The following is a 24,406-nucleotide window of genomic DNA, read 5'->3' as shown; positions in this document are numbered from 1 at the left end:
CAGTAAGCGGGCTCTCCTACGCGGCGGCCAGTAGGTTGGCCAATGGCGTCTGCGCTGCGGCGGGGTCCAGGAAGGCGGGAAGCGGCGGCGCCGGTCGGGATCGTAGGGCGGCCACGCTGGCCGGGGGTACCAGCCGCCGGGGACTTGGCGAGCTCGGCCCTTACCGTAGAGCGACTGGATGCCGTCGATGTCGTCGCGGTCCAGCTGGAAGCCCGGCTCGAAGCCCCGGTAGAAGGGCGCCATCAGGGAGCGTCGCACGTCCGAGTGGGACAGGCCCAGAGAGTGGCCGAACTCGTGCGCCGCCACTTGGAACAGGTTCACGCCTGTGAGCGAAAGGAAAGTCATGGGGCGAAGCTTCCGAGTGCGGTGATTGGCGCCAGGTGTAATGCGGGCAGCCCTTGTAATTCGGTATCTCTCTCTGCTGTTTCCACGAAATGCGCTTATGCAGAGTGATATATGGCGCCCTCGCCTAAGTAAAGCAGTAAGCCAATGTTCATAGCGCTGAAGACGAAACCAAACATAATGTAATATGTAGGACGAGCGCTATTTAAATAGGCCGGATCAGCACCCGTCCTACATATTCCATGTTGCGCTATACGTTTTGAGCGCGCTGAAGATGTGAGATATTCATCGCCCAACCTGTTTTAGCCTTGAAATCTGTGCCGGAATTATATTCTCGGTATTTACCTATGCTCTTTAGATTCTTAAGCCTCAATGTTACTGATAAACAATTACATTGAGAACTACCAATGTCACAGCTGACCTTTCTGGCAGTCCCGTTGACCGCACGTATACATACATTACATGCTGCATCTGTTGAAGACCAGTTTCGTCAAATATACACATATCACGCGTCGTAGCTTACCATAAATTCCTATACCTGTTGTAGTTCTTATGCGTGACAATGACATGGAATGCTTGCCATGCAGAACTACAATTAGGGTGGAATCTTGGTTCGAATTAGTTGGTGTGCCATATACCTCGGGAAAGATAAGCGGCGCTGAACAGACGCGGACGGAGAAACACGTATACAACGCATGTCGCCCATTTTGTTGTATGGGTTTCTCATGGTCCGCGTCTGTTTTGCTCTGCTTATTTTTCATGGAGGAGGACGAGGAGGAGAGAAAAAAGAGAAGGCAGGGATGTTAACCAGAAATGCGTCTAGTTGCATGGCTACCCTACTCTGAAATGAAGTGCAAGTAGTGCAGTGTGATGAAACAGGACATGCATGGACACTGGCAGTTATGTGTACGATTTATATTTACCCTTTCATATCTCCGTTATGTGGGCGACAGTGCACATTTCACGCTGAAAACTAAAGGAGGCAGCGGCGCTGTTTATTTTCTGCTAAGTATTTCGTATTTCGCAAAAAAAAAAAGAGCTTGCTACAAAGGTGCGCTGGAAGTTGTTGTTCTTTTTTTCTGAAGGAGATGCTCAAAGTGCTCGCTTGCTCGGGAACAAATATTCTAAGAACGCGAAGTTCTAATCAAGCAAGCGCGCAGTCGTGGTTGCCGCCATGTTGTCTCGCCATTCTTAGAAGCAAAGGCTCGAGGTGGAGGGGGGGGGGGAGGGGTGCAGTAATCACGTGGCTTCCCATCGCGACCAGGCAGATCATTAGCGAGGCCAATGGGTTTTTCCCTAATCACGTTGTTCCGCGTAAAAGCGCCGCACGGCTGAACAGGTACAGCCACGAGGGGGCGGTCGTACAGAGAAGAAGACACAGTCCGCGAATTCTTGGAAGCACGCCCGAACGAGCTCGAGCGGCAATCTCGCCTCCATGAGCACCAGTCGCGAGAGAAAGTGCCGAAGGATAAAACGCCCCGATGTTTGACTTCCGACGCAGACCTCGTGACCCGGCAGTCGAACGACCTCATTACATATCCCGCAAGAAACATCGCAAGCATTTATCATCAGCGATTATTGTCAAATGAAAAGGGGGGCGCCGTCCGAGGAGTCGAGAGGGATTGCTCGATCTGTGCAGGGTGCATGGAAGAACAGTATGCGAGACGCGTGAACCTAGAACACATTTTGATAGGAGGCTCGTACACCTGGCAAAAGACCCGCCACCCGACCGAGAGAACTGCAGCTGAAAGTGTCGTATGCGTGCACTTCAGCGCTGTGCTGCAATCATCCACGCTGCGAACTATAATTACAAACTTTCCGACAGGTGATTACTGTAACTTCGTGTAGGCTAGATATAATCGTGCCTTACTTCTTTGTTTTTCATTTTTGGAGGGTAGGGGGGAACTCACCTGTGTACTCATCGATGGTCCACTTCTCCTCGTCGTCGAAGTGCGCGTCCCCGCCGTAGCGCGGGAAGAAGGCGTGCGCCAGGGTTCCGCCTGGTCCGTTGAAAGGGTCGCCATCGCCGTGCTCGCCGCGCACAAACTGGATGTCGATGTTCACGGGGCCCGTCTTCTTGTGCGTGAAGGTGAGCGGTGATACGTCGGACCACATCTGCGAGAGCCGGGAACAAAACCGCTGACCGTAAGGTTTATGCTGCAGGATGCTACGTTGGACGGAATTGACGTGTAGGGGTATGGCAAGCGGGGCAGCGTGGATACGTTATTTTTTTAGTAAATAACCCCTTAAGTGAATGACCACGTGAAGATATAGAAGTTATGCCACGGGAAGCTGCAGACGTTGGGCGGAATTGACGTCGCCACATATGGCACATGTGGGAATATTATAGAATCGTAGCTGCGTGATCGCGCTCTTCTTGAGCAAATAACCACGTAAAAAAACACACTTTTTTATTCAGTGTGATTTAGATAAGACTGGATTGGTTTCAAAGCATAGCGTTACACGGATAATTCGACTGGCAACGCAGTAGTAAATGTGTGTAGCTCTAACAAGAAAGACTTATGGACGACTCTAACAAGAGAACTCTTATAGGTAACTATTTGTTGAAATAGGCGTTTACTCTAGACATAGACAAGGGCATCGTAGAGCTATAACAGCACACGTACGAAACGCTTGTTTCAAAGCAGAAGCACACTGAAGTAAGCCGTTTGGTACATTACAGCGCGCCGCACTTTGAACTGTACAGGTAAGCCCCCTATCCTTCCCTCCAGGTTTCACCTTTGCATACTATCGACTTCGTCGCGTCGCTCTATATTTGCTATCTTTCCTTCTTGATTCAAACAGCGATACAAACTACGAACGTCAACAACACACTATGTATGCCGTCTTTGCTGCGCTTCGCAAGCGCAAGCTTATTTCCGGCCAGAGCCTGAATGTCGGTGCTTTATGCGCACCTTGAAGGCCCTGGCAATCTCCTTGTCGACGGCCACCCGGTCCTTGACGCGGCGCGGGTACTTGCTGATGCGATAGGAGAGCTCGTTGCTGGCCCACTTGGAACCCTGCAGTGCGTAACGCCTCCTCCTCCGACGAGCGTCCAGTCCGAAGCCCACTTTGTCCCGGACGCCGCAGCGGGGAAGCTGCATCGTGGACGCCGTCTCGTTGTCGACTCGTCCTGCGCAGGACAGATTGTATCCTCATTAGGCAATCAGAAAAAGTTCACAGCACGGATCAAGTTTTGCACAAATAGAATGAGTGTAATTCAGCTGTTGCTCATTGAAGGACGGCTCCGTCTACATGCACACGTCGAAGGAATGTTCACTTCGGCTACCAGGTCGAAGGTCAGCCATTGGAGTAGGTTCCGAAGCATGCGCGTGTATTGTAAGGGCAGCTGACGCGGGTCATGCATATTTCTGCTTCCGCGAACACTGGGCGCCTCGAAGTTGTGCATACAGGGGAAGCAGCGACAGGAGCGATGCAGCCAATTCGCTGTCCCATGGGCCATTGACCACTCTTGTCACTGCAGCCGGGTGTCTGAAATCTGCGCCATGCGCTGAACGCACTTTCACGCCTGTCGGTTAACTGTCTTCTGCAATTCAACATATTTATACTTCTGAAGTTAAATAAACACGGGTCAGCGTCACGGCTAAGTTGTAACGTAAACTAGACCAAGTATACTTTCAACCTCTTTATCGGCTCCTTCGGTTGTCAGCCATCGCCAACTTTACTGACCCAGACGATAGCTTTCGAAGTGAATAATCTTTCAGATGTATTCTGTAGCCCTTCTGCACCCCGTGTATCTCCATAGAGAATGTATAGACACAACGCGGGAAAACATAGCCAATGAAAGTAAGAGAAGCGCACTATCGAGACAATGCGAAACAGAAGAAGAAAAATAACGCGGTAGGCATCGCTGTGTGAGTCACGGCATGCGTGCTCTTTGAAGGAACTTCGCGCCCCTCACGACAACGTGACGCAACCACACCGGCGGGACGCGTGTCACCGAAAGCAAACGTGCCACGCATGTTGTTCTGCAACGCGATACACGTCCGACTGCAGCCCTGAGTCATTCAACACTGCGACATCGCTGCGATGCGGGTGTACGCGCTACGCGTATCTTGCATACCGCGCGGGCTCGGCGGGGGTGCACGTGTGATCCACATACGTGGGACGCCTTCGTCGTATACACGCGTGCTCCAGTTAGCGTGCGCGCGGGTCGGGTTTGCGTGCCAGCCAGGCGTGTGTATGACCGACTGCACTTGACTCACAAACTAGTGGGGCAAGATCGCCAAGCCATTGCCGAGCTGCTTCCGGGGGCGGAGAGGTTCTTTGACTCATCGCCGATGGGCCATGCGGCCCGTGCAATAACGGCTTCCCACGCGGTGCTCGAGGCATTTGGCGCGGCTTCTGGTGGCGGGTGAGTCACAGGCTCCCCGCGTTGCGCAGCCATCACAATAGCACACCCCTCTTCACTGCCTCGAGTGGAGCTCAGTTCCAAGCAATTTGTCCCGGGCACTTATGCCTATTCGCTGTCGTGTTACGGCCCGTGAAGAAAGTGACAGGCATGTCTTTGCTGTGTCATTAACGCCGCATTCAGCGAGGAGGGTGTGCAGGAAGTCAGTACTGTCTTCATTTGGTCTACGTACTGCAGCACCGAAATCTTTTACGTCGGCTTGAGCACAAATTTCCTTGACGTAATCGTCTATGCTGTCATGCAGTATACAAAACAATCCGTCTCGCAGGTCTCGTTTTTCTTTTTAAGACGTATGTAGAGCAGGAAGTACTGCTGTAATTGTGCAAGTCTATCCATATTTATAATTGAGAAGCAAGCTTCCGCACGAAAGCTTTGTTGTCACGGTTCATGATATACGCTGAGATCGTGACGCCTATGCCTCTGCATGGGCTGCGACTGAACAGGCTATCGACTCTTCTCGGTGATCGGGCTCTTGTCGTCTCGCCTGCAATGATTACTTTCATGTTGGATGACTTGGCCACATATCATCATCATCGTCATCATCAAAGAACCCCAGGTGGTCAAAATTATTCCGGAGCCCTCCACTACGGCGTGCCTCATGATCAGAACTAGTTTTGGCATGTAAAGCTCCAGAAAGAAGAAGAACGTCATAATCATCATCATCAGCCCATTTTTATGTCCCCTTTGAAACGGGGCCGTGACAAATTGTCACCTAGCCTGCTTGATTTAATGCAGGCTTTAGTGCAGGATTTAATGCGTAGAATTGTGCGATCGCCACCACGGATGTTTACTGCAAGCGACGCTGTGCGAAAAGCTTTGAGCCTCACAGTCAGCGTAACTTTGTGATAGCTGTACCGCTATTATTGCCGTGCGCGTTGGACTGAACTGAGAAGTATATTTAAAAAGGCGATATAGACGAAAGCCACAGGTCTGCCAAAGCAAATATCACTAAGCGAGGGTATTCGAGAAGTTATGCCATTAAAAATTATCTTTAGGCAAACAAGAGATCTTGCCATTATTACAAATGTTGGAGCTGCGTCGTTATATTGGTTCCGTCAACCCACTCCGAGCTTCGCCGAGTGTATTTTGACACTTATTGATACCGCTATTGCATGCTCGTGAACGTGCATCGCGCCTCAATTTTGACATCATTTGACTGCATTGAGCATTTACTACCTCGCACTAGCTCGCTGTTTACGCTGTGTATTATAAAACACGGGTGCTACAAAGGCCCGCCGCAGTTCACGAGCCGCGTACTTAAGTCCCACTTGTTTCAGCCTACGCATGGCGAGCCCTGTTCGAAATGCCCTGTGGAGCGCTTTCAAGGCCGAATGTCTGCTTACACACGTTACTCTACTGACCATGACAAAAAAAAAAAAAAAAAAAACCGACAACGTGTGGACATTAGTATCCTAATGAATTCCCAAAGCCAGTCGACCGCGTTAAATGCCACCACAGTGCAGCGGCAACTTTACTAACGCAGTCGTCGCTACGTGGAGTGAGTGGCTCACGGCAGTAACACATACTTCCCTAGAGCGGGTACTTAGAACGAGCGCTTTGTGCCGTTTGAAAAGACTATTGTACGCTTCAGAGAAATTCGCAACGATGTTTCTGCTATATCAAATTTACCGAAGTGCCGTCTGCCCGTGGTAATTAGAGACCTCCGCTTGCTACCTCACTCGCCGAAAGGGCGGAAACGTTCAACACTTTCCAACGAACAGCGCAACTTTCTTTTTCCCTTTCTTCTTTTCGTTGCAGAGAGCGGCGATACAAGGACACCGGAAAGAGCAACCGGCCTTTTGTTGCCGCGCGCGTGCATTCTCGCCCTCCTAAATGCACTGAGCGAATATACGGCCGTTTTGGCAGAACGAAGCCGGAGTTTCTTAAATGTCCGCAAGAGGCGGATTCAGTCGTATATTTAGAACTGCGCGAATGCACCATTTGGCACGCCATCGCAAAATGATATTCGTAGGGCTTGTGATAGTGAGTACGCCATTACTTGCACACGAAGTTTAATTTTGTATCAAGGATTCAGGGCTGCCAGAACTGAGATGTATTGGACTGGGCTCATGCGATAGCCGAATAAATAAATAAATAAATAAATAAATAAATAAATAAATAAATAAATAAATAAATAAATAAATAAATAAATAAATAAATAAATAAATAAATAAAGAAAAAAGAAAGAAAGAACCAGTAATCTGTGCTGCGTCTTTATCTGCGTGCCTGTGTTCTTCCTGCCAGCTTTATTTTTTTCCCCTTCTCGTCCCTTTTTATTCCTTTATTCAAATGATTATACTCCCTAATGGGTTATTCATGATAACACTTGTACTGATAAGTTAGAAATTGTTAGAATGGAGCACTCGGAAATGTATTATGACTTTGATGAGTGTCAAAGTGAACTTTCTGTGATATAGTATAGTGTGCTGACATATTATGTGGTTTTTACATGACTTTTGCTTTACCCTCATTATTGCCTAGTGTACGTAACACTGAAATAAATCATGAAAATTTGACAAAGTGCGTCGAGAAAGCCCCATATGCGGAGGTCACGTTTCCGATATTCATTCGCCTGCAGCTTTCGCCTCTCTTAATTCTACGCCTTTAAATTAGTAGTTATTTTTCGCTCAGCAAGTGAACAAATCTATAAGCCACTACAGAAGTTGCACGCTTGCCTCCGAACGCCATAATAATTGCACGGTCAATGAGGTGTAAGCACCATACAGGGTGCGACGTCGGGAAAAAAAAAATGCAACGACACTTAAATAAAAAAGACAAGGTAAAAATTAGCACCACTGAATAGTCGATATAGGCGCACCTCAACGAACCCCTGACTCTCTCCCCTTTTTTGTTCGTTCGTTGTTCACACAGTGGCTGCGCTCAAAGAACCGAGTGTCTAGTACCAAGAAAAACACAATGTATGCTCAGAGATGTGATAGTATAAGCAATGAAATACTTTTTCCCCCCTTTAGCAACTAAAAAATGGCACAACTGTAGCCGATGTGCCGTTATTTTTTTTTCTACATATTTGCCCGAGGAATAACTGCCCGATCTGTGCTTTCCCCCTGTCCTTGCGCCTACAACGTCTTTCAGAACCAGTAAAACCAGTGCCAAAGCTAAGCAACGTATCGGCTCTCGGGTCGTCACAACGATGTTTATCTCTTCCAAAGCGCGCGCGTGGGGCCATGGGATTGGGAAAAACACTCCGGCGTCCCGGCTGTGGCTGCTTCTGTCGTTTTCATTTCTCTTTTATTTATTATTGTACTTTATATCTGGCTAGCACAATTCTGAACTAACTTTTCTGCCGACACTGGTGCCAATTCTCCGTGGCACTAGGCTTTTCCGTCCTCGAAGTTTCCCTGAAAGCGCTATGCGTATTTCCCATCTGCTTGCAAGTTGCAAACCAGCACTGGGAAAAAAAAAAAGAAAAAAAAAGAAAAAAAAAGAAGAAGAAAAAAAGAAGAAAGAAAAGGAAGAAATACACAGAGAGAAAAAGTGAGGTTATCTTAAGCTAGATATTGGCCCGTGCGTATTTCTCTTCTATTTTTTTTATCAGTATAACTCGCATATTTTATGCCGCAAATTATCTGCAACAATATCTAAACGCATGGTACGATGCTCCCATAAGGAACACTGATTCGCCATGGAAAGTAAATTTGGAGCGCTTAGGCAGCGCATGACATGCGACAATCATGAGCAAATTTCAATCGTGCTGTAACGCGGCCCGTTCTTGCTCTATAGATGACATAGGACGTTTAACGACTCCTTGAATCCTTAAATGTAAGATCTTCCTTAACGAAGCAAGGCTGCTTCGTTGGACCGAACTGACGTTATTGATTATTTACGGCACATTTAAGAAAGAAGGCGATGAGAACAGTATAGAAGGAACACTGTCCATTAATCTGATCTGACTACTCAATCACACACCATTTGTTTGTTCCCAATTTTGCCTTATTCTACACTTACTTTACTCTTCCGTTTTATTCCAGTAGTTATTATATGTGTGCGTGTATGTGTGTTTTAACCACCATATTCTTGGCCGATGCTCCATTGTGAATACGCGCTATGTTTAACGATCATCACCATCAGCATCATCTTTATCTGGCATGCTTCACTGACTGTCAGCACGGCTGTAAGATTCTACCCTCTTCTCGAAGGACAAGCCTGGCTTTAGAACAAACGCGCACGTACGCACTCGGCACGCGCTGAAGGCAATATATTTAACTATAGAGAAAAAGAGTAATTGGGATGCAACTATGGAACATCGAAAAAAAGGGGGCCGTCTACTCATCCCTTTGTACGGTATACTTGGAATCTTCAACCCCTCCCCCGCGTACCCGTTACTTTGGTTAACCTTTTGTCTCCTAGTCTCTCTCTTTATGTGCCCCTTCTGGGCCCACGAAGACTAGCCGAATCCCGAAGCGGATGCACTGCAATCGGTTTGTACCTCACAACACCATTACACCTAAAAAGGGTGTAAGGGTGTGAGTTATGGACCGATTTACACCACCCTTATTCACTTCTAAGGGCGTAAATTATGTTACAGTGTACCCGCGACCAACCGCATCGCAGCGCCACGCAGCAGCAGCGCTCAGCCTTCGCGACGTGCGCCCGCGAGGCCGCTGGACAAACAAGCCGGGCGGCGGCTACGTCAGCGCGTCCTTCCACGGCACTGTGCTGCCGCTCCGGGAAAAGCGCGCGCGCTTGACCGACCGCATGACGTCATCGCGCCTCATAATCGCACCATCGAGACGGGGCGCACTCAGGCGAAGCCCCCGGGCCACTCACTACACGTTCCGACCAAGTCCAGGCCGGCTGGGATGCGACCGTGTGCGTTCCGATACCAAGTTTTTTAATTCCGGAAAAGCGTGCGTTTACGCACCACTGGCGCGCCCGTCTTCGCAAATGACGCAAGCGGCACAACTTTATGCTTTCGAAGGAGAAATGGAGTTTCAAAGTGATCTTCCTAAACGGTCGGTTGCTCGTAGAAGCGGAAGGAACGGGCCTAATCCAGAGGTTTTCTAAACGGACGCGCTGCTCGGCAACTGGCGCGAACCTAGTTGCCTCACCTGTATAGGCTGTCTTTTTCGATATAGCTGCTGTCTTGAAGTATAGGAACGCACCAGATTAAGGCAAATGGAAATGTTTGCTTCGCGAGGCAAAATGTTGCTCAACATTTAAAAGCCTCGGCACCGCCGACTTTTCGTTTCAGACGAGGAGGTGTGAGGCCATCTGCGGCGCTTATGACCTTGCTGGCTTGTTTACGTGCGGCGATGACATGGATTCTGCAGAGGCCACGGATTTAAAATTCTGCACTTACTCGCGTATGCACTGGTCATAGTGACACCAAACTTACGCATTAATATCGCACGTAGAACTTCGACTTAGTTGAGCCAAAAGTAGCGAAAGAAGAAAGACCCTCGCACGTATACGTCACGGATTCTTTATTAACTTCTGAACAGCTGCCTTTCCGGAAAGTTCCAGAGCACCGGATAATTAAGGGTCACTAGCAGAAACTTTAAAAAAGTAAGAGACGCAGAAGAAGAACGGTGCCCGATAACAGTTTCGGCCGGGCTTCTATAATCGCTCGGCGTGCGGCCAATGCAAATGTAAATGAGGTACGGAAAACCCAGCGGTCGCCACAGTTGTTGTCGCCGAAAGGAACACGCGTTCTCGAACGTCGTGTGCCGCGTACAACAGCCAGTCGAAGTCGTCGTCTACTGACCCTCTAGCGTGGCATGCATGTCAATGCTCACTGCGTCCACCTTCGAAGGCATTCGGCATGCACCACCAGGAACGGTCGGACAGAGAAAAAGCAGCCGAATTGACGCACGCGGTTTCAGGGCTAATCGTAGTCGTTTTCCTTTTAAGGCTGAATTGCAGCTGGAATGCGATCAGCAGGCAGGAATGTGAGCGCACACACGCGAGCAGCATCTTTGCCAGACTCGTATAGTCACTTCGCCTTCTGCCTCATCGGAACGAAGCATTTACGCACATCAAAAAATTCTCGGACGATTACGATACTCTTAATGAGAAATTTGAGCTCAGCTCTATACGTGCTTTCATTTCGCGATATGTTGGCTGGCGCGGACAATCTGTCTCGTGCGGCACGTTGCAAACGGAGCGAAGTGTGGCACGACTGCTTCGCTTATCGGGAGATCGCGAGAGGCAGCGTGTGGGTGACGTGTGGGCGCGATTCAAAGCAGCCGCCGCAGACAGACCTCCGCTCATGCAGCGCTTTCTTTCTATATAAGGTATCGGTGGCGTCATCGGTGAACAGACGACACATGCTACTCTGGCGCCATCTCGTAGCCGTCGCCGCAGAGCCCGTCTTTCGCGGCACTACGCTTTTCTTCTCACGCTTTCGCCATACCCTCCTCCGCCTTCCGCCTCGCGCCCTCTTCGCTATCACCGTCTTTCATCCCCCGCTCCGCGTTCGCTCTGTCACCGTTCGCTCGATTACGCCGAGCACGCTCGCCACAGGAATGGGCGCCAAGGGCTGTGCTCCTAAAAGAAACGGATGCCGCCAAAATGGCAAGTTTTAATACAGCTTTAATTAATTAGAGGCAACGGTTGGCCTCATTTTACTTTGACGAGGCGCACTTCTCACTTGCCATCGGGTTGTTGTGTCCTGGTGCATGACATATGTAAGAAGCGCTCTGCACAGTCTGCGCTTGCCATTTTCTGAGCGACAGTACTGTGGGACTTCACGGACTTTACGACGGTACATCAGTGAGGTACTCGTCCATGCGTAAACTTGGGCTCAGTCCCACCTCCGCTGCCGCGTGGGAAGCGATACTCATGAACCCGAGCCTGGAGGTTCAACTTCGGGCCATCGAAAGAGCCGAAGAGGTGGCTGTAAGGCATCGCCTGGTAGCCACCCCTCACAAGCCAAATGTACAAAATCAAGTTGTTTCCTCCTCCTGTCGCATAAAGAGGTGCCCCAAGCGCTTATAGCATAACGTGACAGTATGAAGTTCAATTAAAGTGCAACCGAGCAGCACAGCTGCTTCTTGTCATTGAAACAGGTTAGCCCAATAATAGGCGTCGGATTCTTGTGCTACAGCCGCCGAATTACGAAGTCGTTTGCTTTCCGCATCGAATGGGAGGATAGTGCTGCGTGTGACCACTGCGGCGACGGGGACACTTTTGAACACGTTCTTTGTCATTGTCCCCCATATACAGCGATAGTCACTCGCGACCGCGCTGGCGCGTCTTGACCGGCCGCTTTCGGAGCACACAGTCCTGGAACGCCGGCCAATACAGTCGTCACACAACAAGTCAGTCAAGGCCCTCTTGAAGTTTTTGTGTTCGAGTGGACTATCTGACAGACTATAGTTTTCACGGACGTTTCCAACCACCTCTATTTTTTGTATTCTTTTTATTTTATTTTTCGTGACATTGCTTTTCCTCTCCGCTATTCTTTCCGTCTTTCATTTTCCCTTACCCCTTCCTCCAGTGCAGGGTAGCAAGCCATAATCTTTTCGGGTTAACCTCCCTGCCTTTCCTACCCCGTTTATCTCTCTCTGCAATAAAGAAATGAATCTGTCCAATAACTCAACATGCATATACCAATGCCTCCCTTAAATCGACTCAAACTGGTCGAATGCGAGTGCACGAAAAAAAAAAAAGAGAGAAAAAAAAGCTGAAAAAGAAAAGAAAGCCCGAGGGAAACGTACGCCAGCCCGCTGTCCGGCCAAGGACGGCACTTGATGCGCCGGAGTTGATGCGCCGAAGCAGCAGCACGCGAGGCGTTCCGGACACGCGCGACGCCGTTGCGGAGGCGCGCAATCTCGGCGGCGCGTTTCCTGCTCGGAGACGTCGCGCGACGCGATCCCGCCGACGTTGAAGTCGTCAGCGAGTGACAACCGGTCTCCTCTGCGGCGTCGCTGCCGGAGACGTTGAGCAACGACGAGAGAGAGACTTTTCTCCTTGCGCCGGCAGAGTTCCATATTCATCGCGGGTTTGGGCGGGTGTGTTAGTACGACAGTTCACCGAAATTTTACTCTCGCGACTGCGCATTCCGCATTCACACGTGAACACGCACATTAAAGCGAGAAGGCTTTATACGCGAACGACCTAGGTGGCTGGCGTCGATTCTCGCACGAAGGCACGAGACGAGGGCGGCTCGAGTATAATGTGAAGGGTAGCGTCACAACGAAAACGGACAACGAACTTGGAGGTGTTGTGGAATGAAAAAAAGAAGTACATCGAAAACAGTGATTCTATATAAAGGTGAGATACATCGGACTAGAGAATTGAGGAAAAATTAAACGCCTGACAGTACAGAGGAGCACATCTTTTACAACTACTGCCGGTGCATTTTTGAAAATAGTTCCCGCCAAAAATAGGGGAAGAAAGGTGAGTCGTAGCAGCAATAAGCTTAATTAGGTGCAATGTGTTATATATATGAGCAGTTCAGATGACTTGTACCACGTCATCACGGCTATTACAGCACCACTAGCTGCGCTTTCGTCTGTTATGCTTACTCTGGGCAGTGCACTAGAAGTTGTGAGTAGTGCCCCGGTGTAATGTCTCTGCCGTCACAAGCAATCAACTGCTACTGCACAAGGGTAACATGCACGCTATCCATGTTAAGTACAGAACATTTTTAGCACTTCGCACCTCGTTGACGCACGATCGTGCTGCCAGGTTGAGCATAAATGCCGAGAGTGATGGTGCGAAGCTTGTTCACAGTTACACCATCCAAGCAGACAGTATGAAGCAGAGAGCGCGTACTCTTCGAGGTTTCAGACGGAAGCAGCGGAGATCCAACTCACCGGTGACCCTGAGGCCAGCGAACCGCTGGAACTCCTTGACGGCGTCGACGAGAGCCTCCTGAGAGCGCAGCGCCGCCGTGCCGTTCTTGGTGGGCGCGATGTAGCCGAACTTCTCCAGGTAGTTCTGGTGCAGGAAGGAAGAAGCGAGGGAACGGTTGTTCAAAACTGTGGTGACATTTTCTGAGTTAGATCTTTCAAAGGCACACCGAAGAGGAATATTAAGGCATATTTTCATCGTGGCCGTAAAACCGAGGTCCGTTATTTGAAGTCGGCGTAATACAAATTATCGAAGGTCAACGGCGCCACAAGATCTTGTGCCAATGTATTATCGGATACGTTTTCTTCTTCTTTTTTTTTCTTTTTGAATGATTCGTTCAGGAAAAGGCCCGGAGGAGCCACTTGCGTATTCCTTATTCCATTTCTAAGGGCCTGTGAACGCGCCGTTGTGCAATTAAAGGTGTTGTGCCTGGTTTAAGAACTTTCAAGCCGCTTTTGAGAGGGCAACAATTACACTCAAAGCTGCTAGAAAAATATACTTCCGTGATGCAAAGGGTTGTGCGTCGGAGTGGCCACCGACGATGGCGGGAGCACTCCCGGTGAAACGTTTCGAGCAGTGATAAGAGCGCACGTATTGACTCACTGAGAATACCAATTTGTTAGCTGCCTTCTGAGTTCGGGATGGCTCAGAGAGAGAAAGGAATGCCGATTCTGCATATGAAATAACAGCACTCGATTCTGCACAGAAAGAACAGAACATTGTCCAGCTCGCCTAGTGATCTCGGCCCGAATTCACAAAAACTTCGTACGCTTGAATTTTTTGCAAAAAAAAAAAAAAGAATTTTAGCCAATCAGGATGTCAGACATATAATTAGCGAAGGCGGCCAGCCAATGGCAAAGCCAAACTTATGAAAGAAAAGCTTTTAGCGTTTGAACATCATGATTGCGCACGTAAAGCCTGCGGCCCACTACGTATGTAGCCTGGCATCCGTATCGCTCCATCGTATACGATCCTGCAGTCAAACTGAATTGTTCGTTACGGTGCCTAAAAACAGCAGAGTACCTTCTAGTCTGGAGTACGACGATAAAAAAACAAAATACGCAAAAACAGAACAAAGCAGAATACATTAAAGTATCAATCTTGTACAAGATATAAAGACAGACGTATATGATACGAAAATGTGAACATCGACGTCTTCACTCAAAGTGTTCAATAAACATTGCCCTGTAATTCTCGGGTTCACTTTACAAACTTTAGAAAATCTTAACAAATGATTCCACCAATATCGTATTTACGGAAGATAAAAACAAGTAGACTCGGAAGCAAAATATAGGACATTAAACGTAACCGATGAGCACTTAAAAACGACTGATTTCGCGTTTCCAGCCTGAAATCTCACACACCGATCGCAGCCCGGTGGCGTGAGCGCAATTTCGTCGTATACGGTACACTTGTAAGCCGCTCCAGACTATACGCGCTGCAATTCGCGTAAGACATCGCAAAAAAGAATAATAAAAAATAAGGACGGCAAACTTTACACTTCTAAAGGGACACTGAAACTTGTGCACAATTTGGTAGCACTAAAGACATCATAGGCCTCAGTGTTTGTTGGTGAAATTCTGCGCGGATAATATATACTTTACTGGACACGGTACCACCGATTTCGAGACGCACTACACCGTATCTGCCAATCTTTTGGCGGCGCGTAATCTTTGCTAATCTGCCCTTGTAGTGCGGCTGCCCACGTAGCGTGGCTGAGATGTCCCGATGGCAACGGAGGCGCCGCTGCCACTGCCGATAACCTGTATCACGAGGATCGAGACGCACCGGCGCGGAATGCACTGCGTACGTACCCACGTATCGCAAAGCCTTGACCAGCCCACCATTTACTGAACGGCCTATGCGCTGGCTTCGTTTCAGGTTGCTGCTTCGCCACGCTAGGAACGTTCCTCACCAGGTCAATGCCGATGACAGTTCGCATCGATTAAATGGCAAGGATGGCCTGGAGAATCATAGGTAAAGAGTGGTGGTGACACGCGCTTCCAGGTACTTATATTCGACGACAGAGAATAATTAATTTAGGAAAAGATAATCAGATGCGTTTCTGCATACGATAATGATAGTATAGCTGAAGAAGGGAATACATAAATGTTACATAATTAGAGCAACAAAATCATAACAAGGTATAGAGAATCACCTCCACATGTGCATTATTCACGCGTTGTAGGACAGTGCCTTTAATGTCCAGGAGGCATTTTATTGAATTACTCCTGGTGGTGTTGGTTTACTCAGCCTCTGCTATATTATGAAGAAAGACCTATCGCGTGCCAGCTCAAGACTCCAATGTTTCCTTCATATACATGTAATATTCGCAGGACTTGTAGGACTTCTTGTTCATCTAGATGCATGGAGCGGGTTCAGCTCGGAAGAAATGGCAAAAAAAAAAAAAGAAAGACGACATAGAAGGCTAGATGGCGGGCACGTGTCCTGCCATCTAGTCTTCGGTGTCGTCTTGTGTTATTTCATCCACGATGAAGCTATATAGTAGGTAAATTACGAACATGAGTATGGATAATAAATTACCGAGATTTTCGTTGCTACGAATGAAACTCTTTTCGAAGCATGAAATTGCTAACAGATCCCTGGCAAGTGCCAGTTTGCCACGTAGCCGGGGCCTTTTGCTGGTTAGTGAGGTCTGGTTACGCATGGACCTGGCGCGAATGGGCCGAATCGGAAGTCGTAATGAGACCCGATGCGGTCGGACGTACCGACAAGGGGACTCGTCTTCATCAGGGCCCTGTAGCTTGCCTTGTTCTATTTGATCATCTATATCTCACTGCGACCCCTTTCGTCTTAACTGCATATTCACCGTAACTGCATGCATGTAGACGAGCCTATGCGTCTGTGCAGCACCTCGCGTGGAGGCGACTTAACGGGACATCTGAATGGAGACTGGCTCTTTGCTGTCTACACGAACCAGCGGCCTTAACCGCGTTTACGAGCCCCTTGATAAACAAACCGGGCTGAGTCAACCTGTCCAGTGAAGGCAGGTTGACCTAGACCGAGAAAACAGCGTTTACGAAACGGCCAAGTTTGAGCGCTCAGAGTCGACTCTACCCGCTTTTGTCGCGGTTCGTGTAAACGCCCTCCTGACAGTTCTCCGCGAGTGCGCATTTTGCTTTGATCTCAGAGCGCGTAGGTAGACTCTGATCAAGTGGGCGCGCGTGCAACCGAGCATGACACGACCATCGGCGAAGGCGTCCCGTGGCGCGACCACGACCAGCAGCCTCATCTGAAAGCTGTTTCTCGTCGCTGCAGGCATGAAAACAACTCGCGACCGTTGCCCGGAATGATCGGCAGGGTCTGCGTCTATATACGTTGTTTCTTTTTCCTTCGTCGCAACCTGTACCGTACGTATTGCCTTTCAACAGGTTCGAAAGCCAGCGCCAGTTAAGCAGAAAAGTGGAGGAGTTAGGGGGCAGGCGGTTTCGCATCTGTCTTCGTCCCGGCGCGTGCCTGGAAAAGTGACTCACTGGCGACGGCAGCCAGAGGTTGCGAATCACGTTTCGCGCAGCTTTGCGCGCGCTTCGATCGGTGCAAGCTTGCGGTAGCCTTTGGTCGCCAAAACAGTCGGTAACGTAATCAGGCCGGTGTCGACGCGTTCTTGGAAGACCGAGTGAACGGAACAGCTCCTGCTTTGTGGAGTACGCTATTGATTCATGCGTGGAAAGAACAACGTCGTATACATATATAGCCGATGAGTGAGCGAGTAAGAATACAAGAAAAATGGGGAGGAGGGGCGTACAAAGCGTGCGCCTGCCTTCTCTGAAGCAACAGCGGCACAAGTCCTGCAGGCCAACGGTGAAGTTACTAGACTTGCAAGGGGAACGTGTTCGCAGTGTCATCACTGTTGTACAGAGGTGGCCATAAGCCCATGTCGTCGCGCAGTTTAATGTGATACGCGTGGTCGGCAGTATACCGTAGGGGGCGGGCGTCTACTGACAGCAGCCTGCGCCATCGGCGGGGGTGCAAGAAATAGTCTGCAAGAAGTATACGACAGCATTTGGGATGCGTTTCACGTGACGGAGAACATAATCGTGATTTTCGCGCACCCATCACCACTGCATTACTCGACAACACAAAGAGGCGGCCGCGAATCGCTCAGGATTTCATATAGATAAGCGCTGCAGCTTGTAAAGCCAGCAATGGACGAACGCAGCGTGAAATAGGCTGGTGTTTTGTTGTTGTTGTTCTGTGTTTTGTTGTTCTGCGTCTCCTCCCAGAGCGAGGAGACGCGACTTGTCGGAAACGGGCGATCGTCGTCGTCCCTGAAGTGCAAATGGCGTCGACGCCACGCGCTCGTGACGTAACGCCTAGGCCTTTATAAACCGGTGCCACGATAACATCGCACGCGTAAGCGACTATCCAATATACGTCTGTGCTCACGACCAACACGGTCAACAATGCCAGGGCTACGCGTCCCGGTACGACACGCCTCTTGATTGCGGGTGCCCGCTCGTATATATGTATATACATGTTGGTGCTTGCTCAACTCTAGGAAAAAAAAATTAAAAGGAAAAACAGGGCCCGGCACGTTCAAGGCCCCCGCCACCACCGCGGACACGGAGAGTAGCGCGATTTCTCGTACGAGTCGGAACCTTGCCGGAGCGGAGTTGGTTTAGTGGGAAGGAGGCAGAACGACGGTGCACGCCCCAGTGGAGCCGCTGCGAGCGAGCGAAGGACTGGACGCCGGCTGAGCCAACACGAGGCTCGAGGTCTCGGGCCACTGCTGTTTCAGGGTCGCCCCTGAAAAGAGCCGGCGTGCTCTTTCCGCACGCGCTGCAACTCTGGATTTGCCAGCGGCGAGCGCAGTCTCAACTATAGGCCACTCCTTGCATTACGCTGTTACTGTAAATTACTGAAGATACACTGAGCAGAAATACTAACTATTTAGCTGAGCTGAATTAGTAAAATACGCTTCTGCAGCAACAAATTGACCGCAATAACGATGACCGGAGGCTTCGGCGCGATGCACAAAAATATTAATAATTAAAAGCAAAGTTCGGCCTTCATTTTCCCTAATGATAAACGTTTGACGCCAAGTCAATTATGTAGACTTTTCGAAGAATGCTTTATCAGCCTAACTTGATTGATTGTCGCTCTACAGTATTTCTTTAACGAAGTAAGAGATCACCGACGGAGACTGAAAGTTATCCCGAAAACACGGAAGAAAAAAAAAAAACAGCTCGCGTTGTAGACCCAAATGTTGAAGGGGATTAATTGCTGAAACAATGTTATGCACGCGCATACGATTGTTCAATGGTGCTGGAACGAATACAGCTTCACTTTTAACTGCAAGCGACATTTTATGGGGAAAATATCACGGGATCTATCGAAACGCCGGCTTCTCTGTTCAGGCAAATAAAAAAGGAGCTGAAATATTTCGTGTGAAAGTGCATGGAAGGAGCTTTCATATTTAAAGGTTCAGCGTTAGTAGTGGATCCTACTCCGCGGACTCGAAGATTTTTTTAAAAATTTTGTTTGCAGCTGCACTTCGGGTACAGGCAAGCATTTTTCGAGCACCCTTGAAGTCTCCTTCAATCCAGGCGTCAGCATCAAAGCCGAATGGTTGTGCACACGTGGATGAAAAGTCGTGCCACGACCACTGAAGTCCGACGGAGGAAATGGAAAGCTCATAAAGGCCACCGCATGATTAAGCGAGCATAAAGACCCCCTCAACCTATTACGCGCTCTCTCTTCCTAAACGCTGTCCATGCTGCGCAACTAAGTTCTTATTTGTTAAGGAAAACGGACTCACGGCTCGTCCCCGCCGCACCCCTCGTGATTCACCCGGGACGCCCATTTGGCCGTCGTCCAAGGTGTGGGTAACACCCGTGGCGCATACGGGACACATGCGCGCGCCATGGTCTCTGTCCACTAATGACCGCCGTCAGTTTCTTGCTAATACGCGCCGCCGCGGATTATACTAAAGAACCAAGCTATTCGCATGACGTCATATAGCCGCTGCAGCACTGCGTGCCAACGGCCCACATTCGTCTATCGACACTATCGCTTGGCTTCACAACGAGGAAGAGGCGTTAAACACGCGGAAGACTACTTAAAAATACACTAGCACTCGTATACGTCGACGAAGCTCCGAGGAAGCAACTTGTTTTACGGAAGCGTCTAATGATGAACGGATTGGCAAAGCGTGCCAGGGACGGCTGCCAGGCCTTTGACGTTCGCCGCTGACTTGGAACGACTCGCTCGTGACCGCGTGATCGTGGTTCTGTCACTGGCTCTATGACGAGACGTGTCAGCGGTAGGCTTCATGCTTCAGGTTAAGCGGCTGTTTACAGGAGTTACCGCGGATGTAAAAGACAAACCATGCGCAAAGTCGCCAAGAGAAAACGAAAATAACTGAGTGCCGTAGATGCTGCCTATTCATGACGGAAGAAGTGTGCACCAGGCTTATTGCCAAGCTAATGACCAAGGAGGCTGTCCGGACGTTACGAAGAGTACGACACTTACTACGACGCGCCACATCGTGTAAACGTGATCCTTTAAAACACTCCAGATCAAGGAACCATGCGCTGTCCGACATGCGAAAAAACTCAGCTGCCAGACCTTGTCCGATCGCGCTCCCTCAGAAAGCGTGATGATGCAGACCTTCGGTCTTGGTTAGGGACACCCCGCTCCTGTACTTAGCAATTTCAGCCCGTTCCGCCTCGGCATGGTCCATCCCCCCCCCCCCCCCCCAAAAAAAAAAAAAATAATAATAAAGGCGCAATCTCTGCTTCACTTTTGCTGCTAGGTTTGAAAAAAAAATATAGTTAAAAAAAAAACAAGGGTGTGTGGGTCGCGCGTTTCCGAGGCGGAACCTCCCGACATCCATTAAGGGCTGCAGTCCGGCATTCGCGTTTCATGCGGGAGGGAGCAATGAGGTTCCCCATTTGAAAACAGTGGGAGAATAAGATGAACTATAACCAAGACTCTACGTCGACTGTACGTTATATTATAAACCAGGCAGGAAAGAGAAAACGCAGCTTTTGTCTGCGAAGGATGAGCAGACAGGCTGGGAGGATGCGAGAGACCGACTATCTCCGAGTTGGGGAGAGTGGGGTGGGGGTCGCCCGCTACGCTTTTTCACAAGACTCGCGCGCTCGAAGTGGTGAACGCTTCCTCGGAGGAGAGATGGGGGTCTATGCTCGCATGGCGATGAGAGCGCTTTCTAGAAAGCGGCAAATAAAAAAAAAGCGGGGAACAAAGTTCTCATCAGAAAAGAAGACGATGGGGGGACCGACCTTGAACCCAGCGGCAGCCGCTCACTCGCAGTTCACAAGGAGCCAGGTAAACAGGGCGACTCCCCGCAAAAAGGCGAGCCGCCCGTCAACCGGCGCGGCAGAGCAGGCGCCCCTACCCGGTCGTCCGCCCGAATAAATTACGCCCCGCGCCGCATCTCAGCCACTCGAGTATATACGCTCGTCACTTTCTCCCAGGTGGCACGTCAGTCAGAGGTTGCCGCACCACGGCTGGAAACCCTTGCCCTCCCGCGCTGGGCACGCACCAGGAATGCGACTGCGGCGTGTATCTCTCGGAGAGTCGAGGTGGGGCTAGGGGGATGAATAAACACCTTCATCGCGGACGAGGGTAGCTGCCGCTACCCAGTGTTGACAAACACTCACTAGCGTCGAGAGAGAGATACCGCGCCGTTCTCGACGAGTTGTGCGGCAAGCATTCATCATGCTCGACCGTGGCGAACGGAAGGGGAAACAGAAAAAAAAAAAAAAAAAATTGAGACTTTGCACACGCAAGCGTTGAAGGGCGCTTTTCTTCGAAGCTATTGTGCGGGCTGCTCCCCGTCCGAGAGAAGAAAGGCCGCGTCGAGGAAAGAAAAACAGCGATGGAAAACAACTGCCGTTGGACATTGTCTAGGAGTGAGTGCTTCTAGAGATTTGTTTTTGATATCTTGAAAAGAAATCGTATAACTTAGATGCGGTCTGCTTTTCTTTTTCGAATCGTATGCTGTTACTGTTAGAAAAAAAAAGAAAGAACTGGATGACCAGAAAGGTTCTTGGGTTAGGTACAGGAGTGAACATCAGTGAAAGGATTACAGCCTACTCCTAGCTCCCACATTTCTTCAGAGGTTCAAACAATCATAAGATAGGGAAATGAGATACGGTATTTCCTTTAGGACAATACCTGGCTTACATGCTGCCAGCAGCCGAAAGTGACTCCAAACACAAATACGGATTAGCACAAGGGATGTGGACGGCTCGACGAAGAGGCTGCGCGCGCGCGTCTTGCACCGGTACGGGCCGAAATCGAGGGCACCCATAGGAAGGCCAAGGACACGCGGTCGAAGCACGGCAGAGAGCTCAAAGACCCCCGTCGCCACCTTGGCTCTCCGGGCAGAAACAACACAGCGACGGGCACACGAGTGTCCGGCCAAACCAAGGCGCCGGGCATGGAACTGCGTCGTTGGGCTGTTTCTGTCTGGGCCAAGACGTCGGGAGTCTTCGCGCTGCGGCCCGCCAACGGGGGGAACACTGCGGTTGGGGCAACAACTTCGCAGACGACATCGGTGCCGGCAGTCGTTCGAACAAGCGTCCTTGGTCCCTTTTCTCGTCTCCGGTCGAAGTAGCGGGCCTCGAGGCCACTCACCATGGCCATGTCGCTGGACTCCGAGGCGGCACCGGCGAGCAAAGTTGACGAAGACGCCACGAGGAGGACGAACGGCAGCAGCATCGTGGATGGGAGCAGCCGGTACGCGTCGACTAGTCCCCGGCGGCGCATGGCTTTGTTTTGCGACGGCGATCGTCGGCCGGCGCTCTTATGAGGGGCCTCCTTTCCCCCGCGCGCCGCGGGTGAGAGGCCGGGGACGCCCATTGGCCGCTGCGGCCGCTCTCCGGGACGGCCCGAGTCCCCCCCCTGGCAGTCCCGGCGGCGAGGAAGAGCGCGCGCGGTGCAGGGCCCGGGCCTTGAACCCGGCCCCGGAATGCGCGTCGGGGACAACAACCGAGACCGCCCCCGCACCTGTCCCCCAAAACTGATCTCGGAGCGGAGAAGTTCCCCACTCGACTTGGAGGCTGACCGCCAAACCTTCGGCACCGGGGCAAGGGAGCTCTTGACTCGTGGGCAAGCCGCAGTACAGGTGGTCCTCGCCACGGGAGCTCGCTTCCGGCGGTGCTTCCTTCCGGACGGGCGCGGAAAAGGGTGACGTCAGGTTCGTCGGACGTCGGCCCCGAGCCGTTCACCGCGATTCCCAGAGCCGGTCTGGGCGGAGTAGCGCTGCTGGGCTGGCGCACCGCCAAGCCTCCTTTTCCGCGAACGCAGCCTCCCGCGGCAGACAACAACGATGCCGGCGACGCGTCGCCCGTGGCCGACCAACGTCGCAGCCGCGGACGGGGAACGGTCACTGTCGCGGTCCCGGCCCGAGCGCGCCTGAACCCGGCCGCGCTCTCCTCAATCCTTTCCGCCGACCCTCGGGAGAGGCAAGGGGATTCTGGAGGGGGCAGGTGTCCCACAATCTAGGCCTGGATTCTCAAAGACGCGGCCTGTGGACCTCTTATCTGCGGCCGGCGCGGGGATCACGATTAGACGATTATTCACCATAGCTCAAGTTGCGTAAGGCTTAAGTTGTCGTTTCAGCTTTCACCGAACACGCCTCAGGGTGACCTCGGGAGCTGTGTGCCATGCTAGCGCGGCCAGACACGAGCTTGACGTCCCTGATCTGCCATGAGACGTACAACTTCCCGCGTACCCGACCCCAGCGAAAATGAGCTGAGAACTCGGCATCTTAGTCGCTATACTCGAGTTGAGCAGGTGGTGCGAGTGACCATATAGTATCTTTTCCTTTAAGTGCCTCACAACCTTACTACAAAAGCTGGAATCTGTTGCTGGTGCTGGCGACTGACACCCCGCCTTGCTAAAGGAACGGGCGTCGACGGCGGCGCAGGGGACGGATTACTATTTTCGGAGTTTCTGTCGGCTGACTTTGCCAGAGCGCACGACATAAGATTAGCACAGACAGTGAGAGCATGTTAGGGTGGGCGTACGAGCAGACAACCCGTCACTTTTTGGCTACTATACTTGTCTGCACAGGAAAAAAAAAAAAAAAAAGAGGATGCCCGTGGGTATGCGGGACGTTTCGTGCTCGCGACAAGGATGACATCTTAATGTTGCATGGCGAATCGCGTGAATGGGAACACAGGTGAATTGAACGCGAAGTTCTAAGGAATAAAACGAATAAAGTAAGAAATCAAATAATTCTGTAGAAAGAGAGATGAGGTATATTGCAATGGGAGGGAGGTCAATTACATGCAGTTTTGGCTGACTGTTCAATGATGTGGACAACGTGTTGTCCCAGTCTCTATCCTGCCCTGGTTTGCTGGTGCTAAAATGTTAACTGAATGCCTCTGTTTAGCTATACCCCGCCAGAGTGAAGAAGCAAGCAGACAAGAAAATAGGCACAAGGACCGTAAAGCGCGCTTGTACAATCCAGTGTTAGCAAGCAGTGCTGTCAAAATCTGTCATGATGGCTTGCCGATCTCATGAACTGAGGCAGTGCATATTTATAGACCACTTTGTGGACATCCTTTGGGAGTACTGGCCCAGGGCCTTCTCTCCTATAATCGCTCCCAATTGTCAGTAACATGTCATACTCCAGGGGCTGTATGCTTATCGACACTACGGGAATAGAAAACACTTTCTATTCTCGGTGCTTCGCTCTCAAGACCGCCCAGAAAAAAACAGGCCGCGCGGGCACTGCTGCGTCCTATGCATGATTTAAGTGTGGTGTCCTTCGCGGCGAAAGGAGCTCCTTGGCGATAGATGGCCCGTGTTTCTGACAGC

The 24,406-nt window shown here is 50.5% G+C and overlaps 1 protein-coding gene across 1 annotated transcript in view; it reads right to left on the bottom strand.

Moving 5' to 3' along the window:
• Window positions 1-22,456, bottom strand: part of LOC119443090 (matrix metalloproteinase-14) — a 31,314-nt gene extending 8,858 nt beyond the window's left edge. The window contains exons 1-5 of the mRNA XM_037708240.1: window positions 22,217-22,456; window positions 13,555-13,678; window positions 3,258-3,475; window positions 2,253-2,457; window positions 165-323 (exon numbers count right to left, since the gene is read on the bottom strand). Of these exons, the coding sequence (XP_037564168.1) occupies window positions 165-323; window positions 2,253-2,457; window positions 3,258-3,475; window positions 13,555-13,678; window positions 22,217-22,441 (931 nt within the window). The 5' untranslated portion in view covers window positions 22,442-22,456. The remainder of the gene's footprint in view (window positions 1-164; window positions 324-2,252; window positions 2,458-3,257; window positions 3,476-13,554; window positions 13,679-22,216) is intronic.
• Window positions 22,457-24,406: the final 1,950 nt, after the last annotated feature.

The sequence above is a fragment of the Dermacentor silvarum genome, chromosome 2 (genome assembly GCF_013339745.2).
Source record: "Dermacentor silvarum isolate Dsil-2018 chromosome 2, BIME_Dsil_1.4, whole genome shotgun sequence".
NCBI lineage: Eukaryota > Metazoa > Arthropoda > Arachnida > Ixodida > Ixodidae > Dermacentor > Dermacentor silvarum.
Note: the sequence above shows the minus strand (reverse complement) of the source record. Positions and strands in the feature narration are given on the sequence as shown.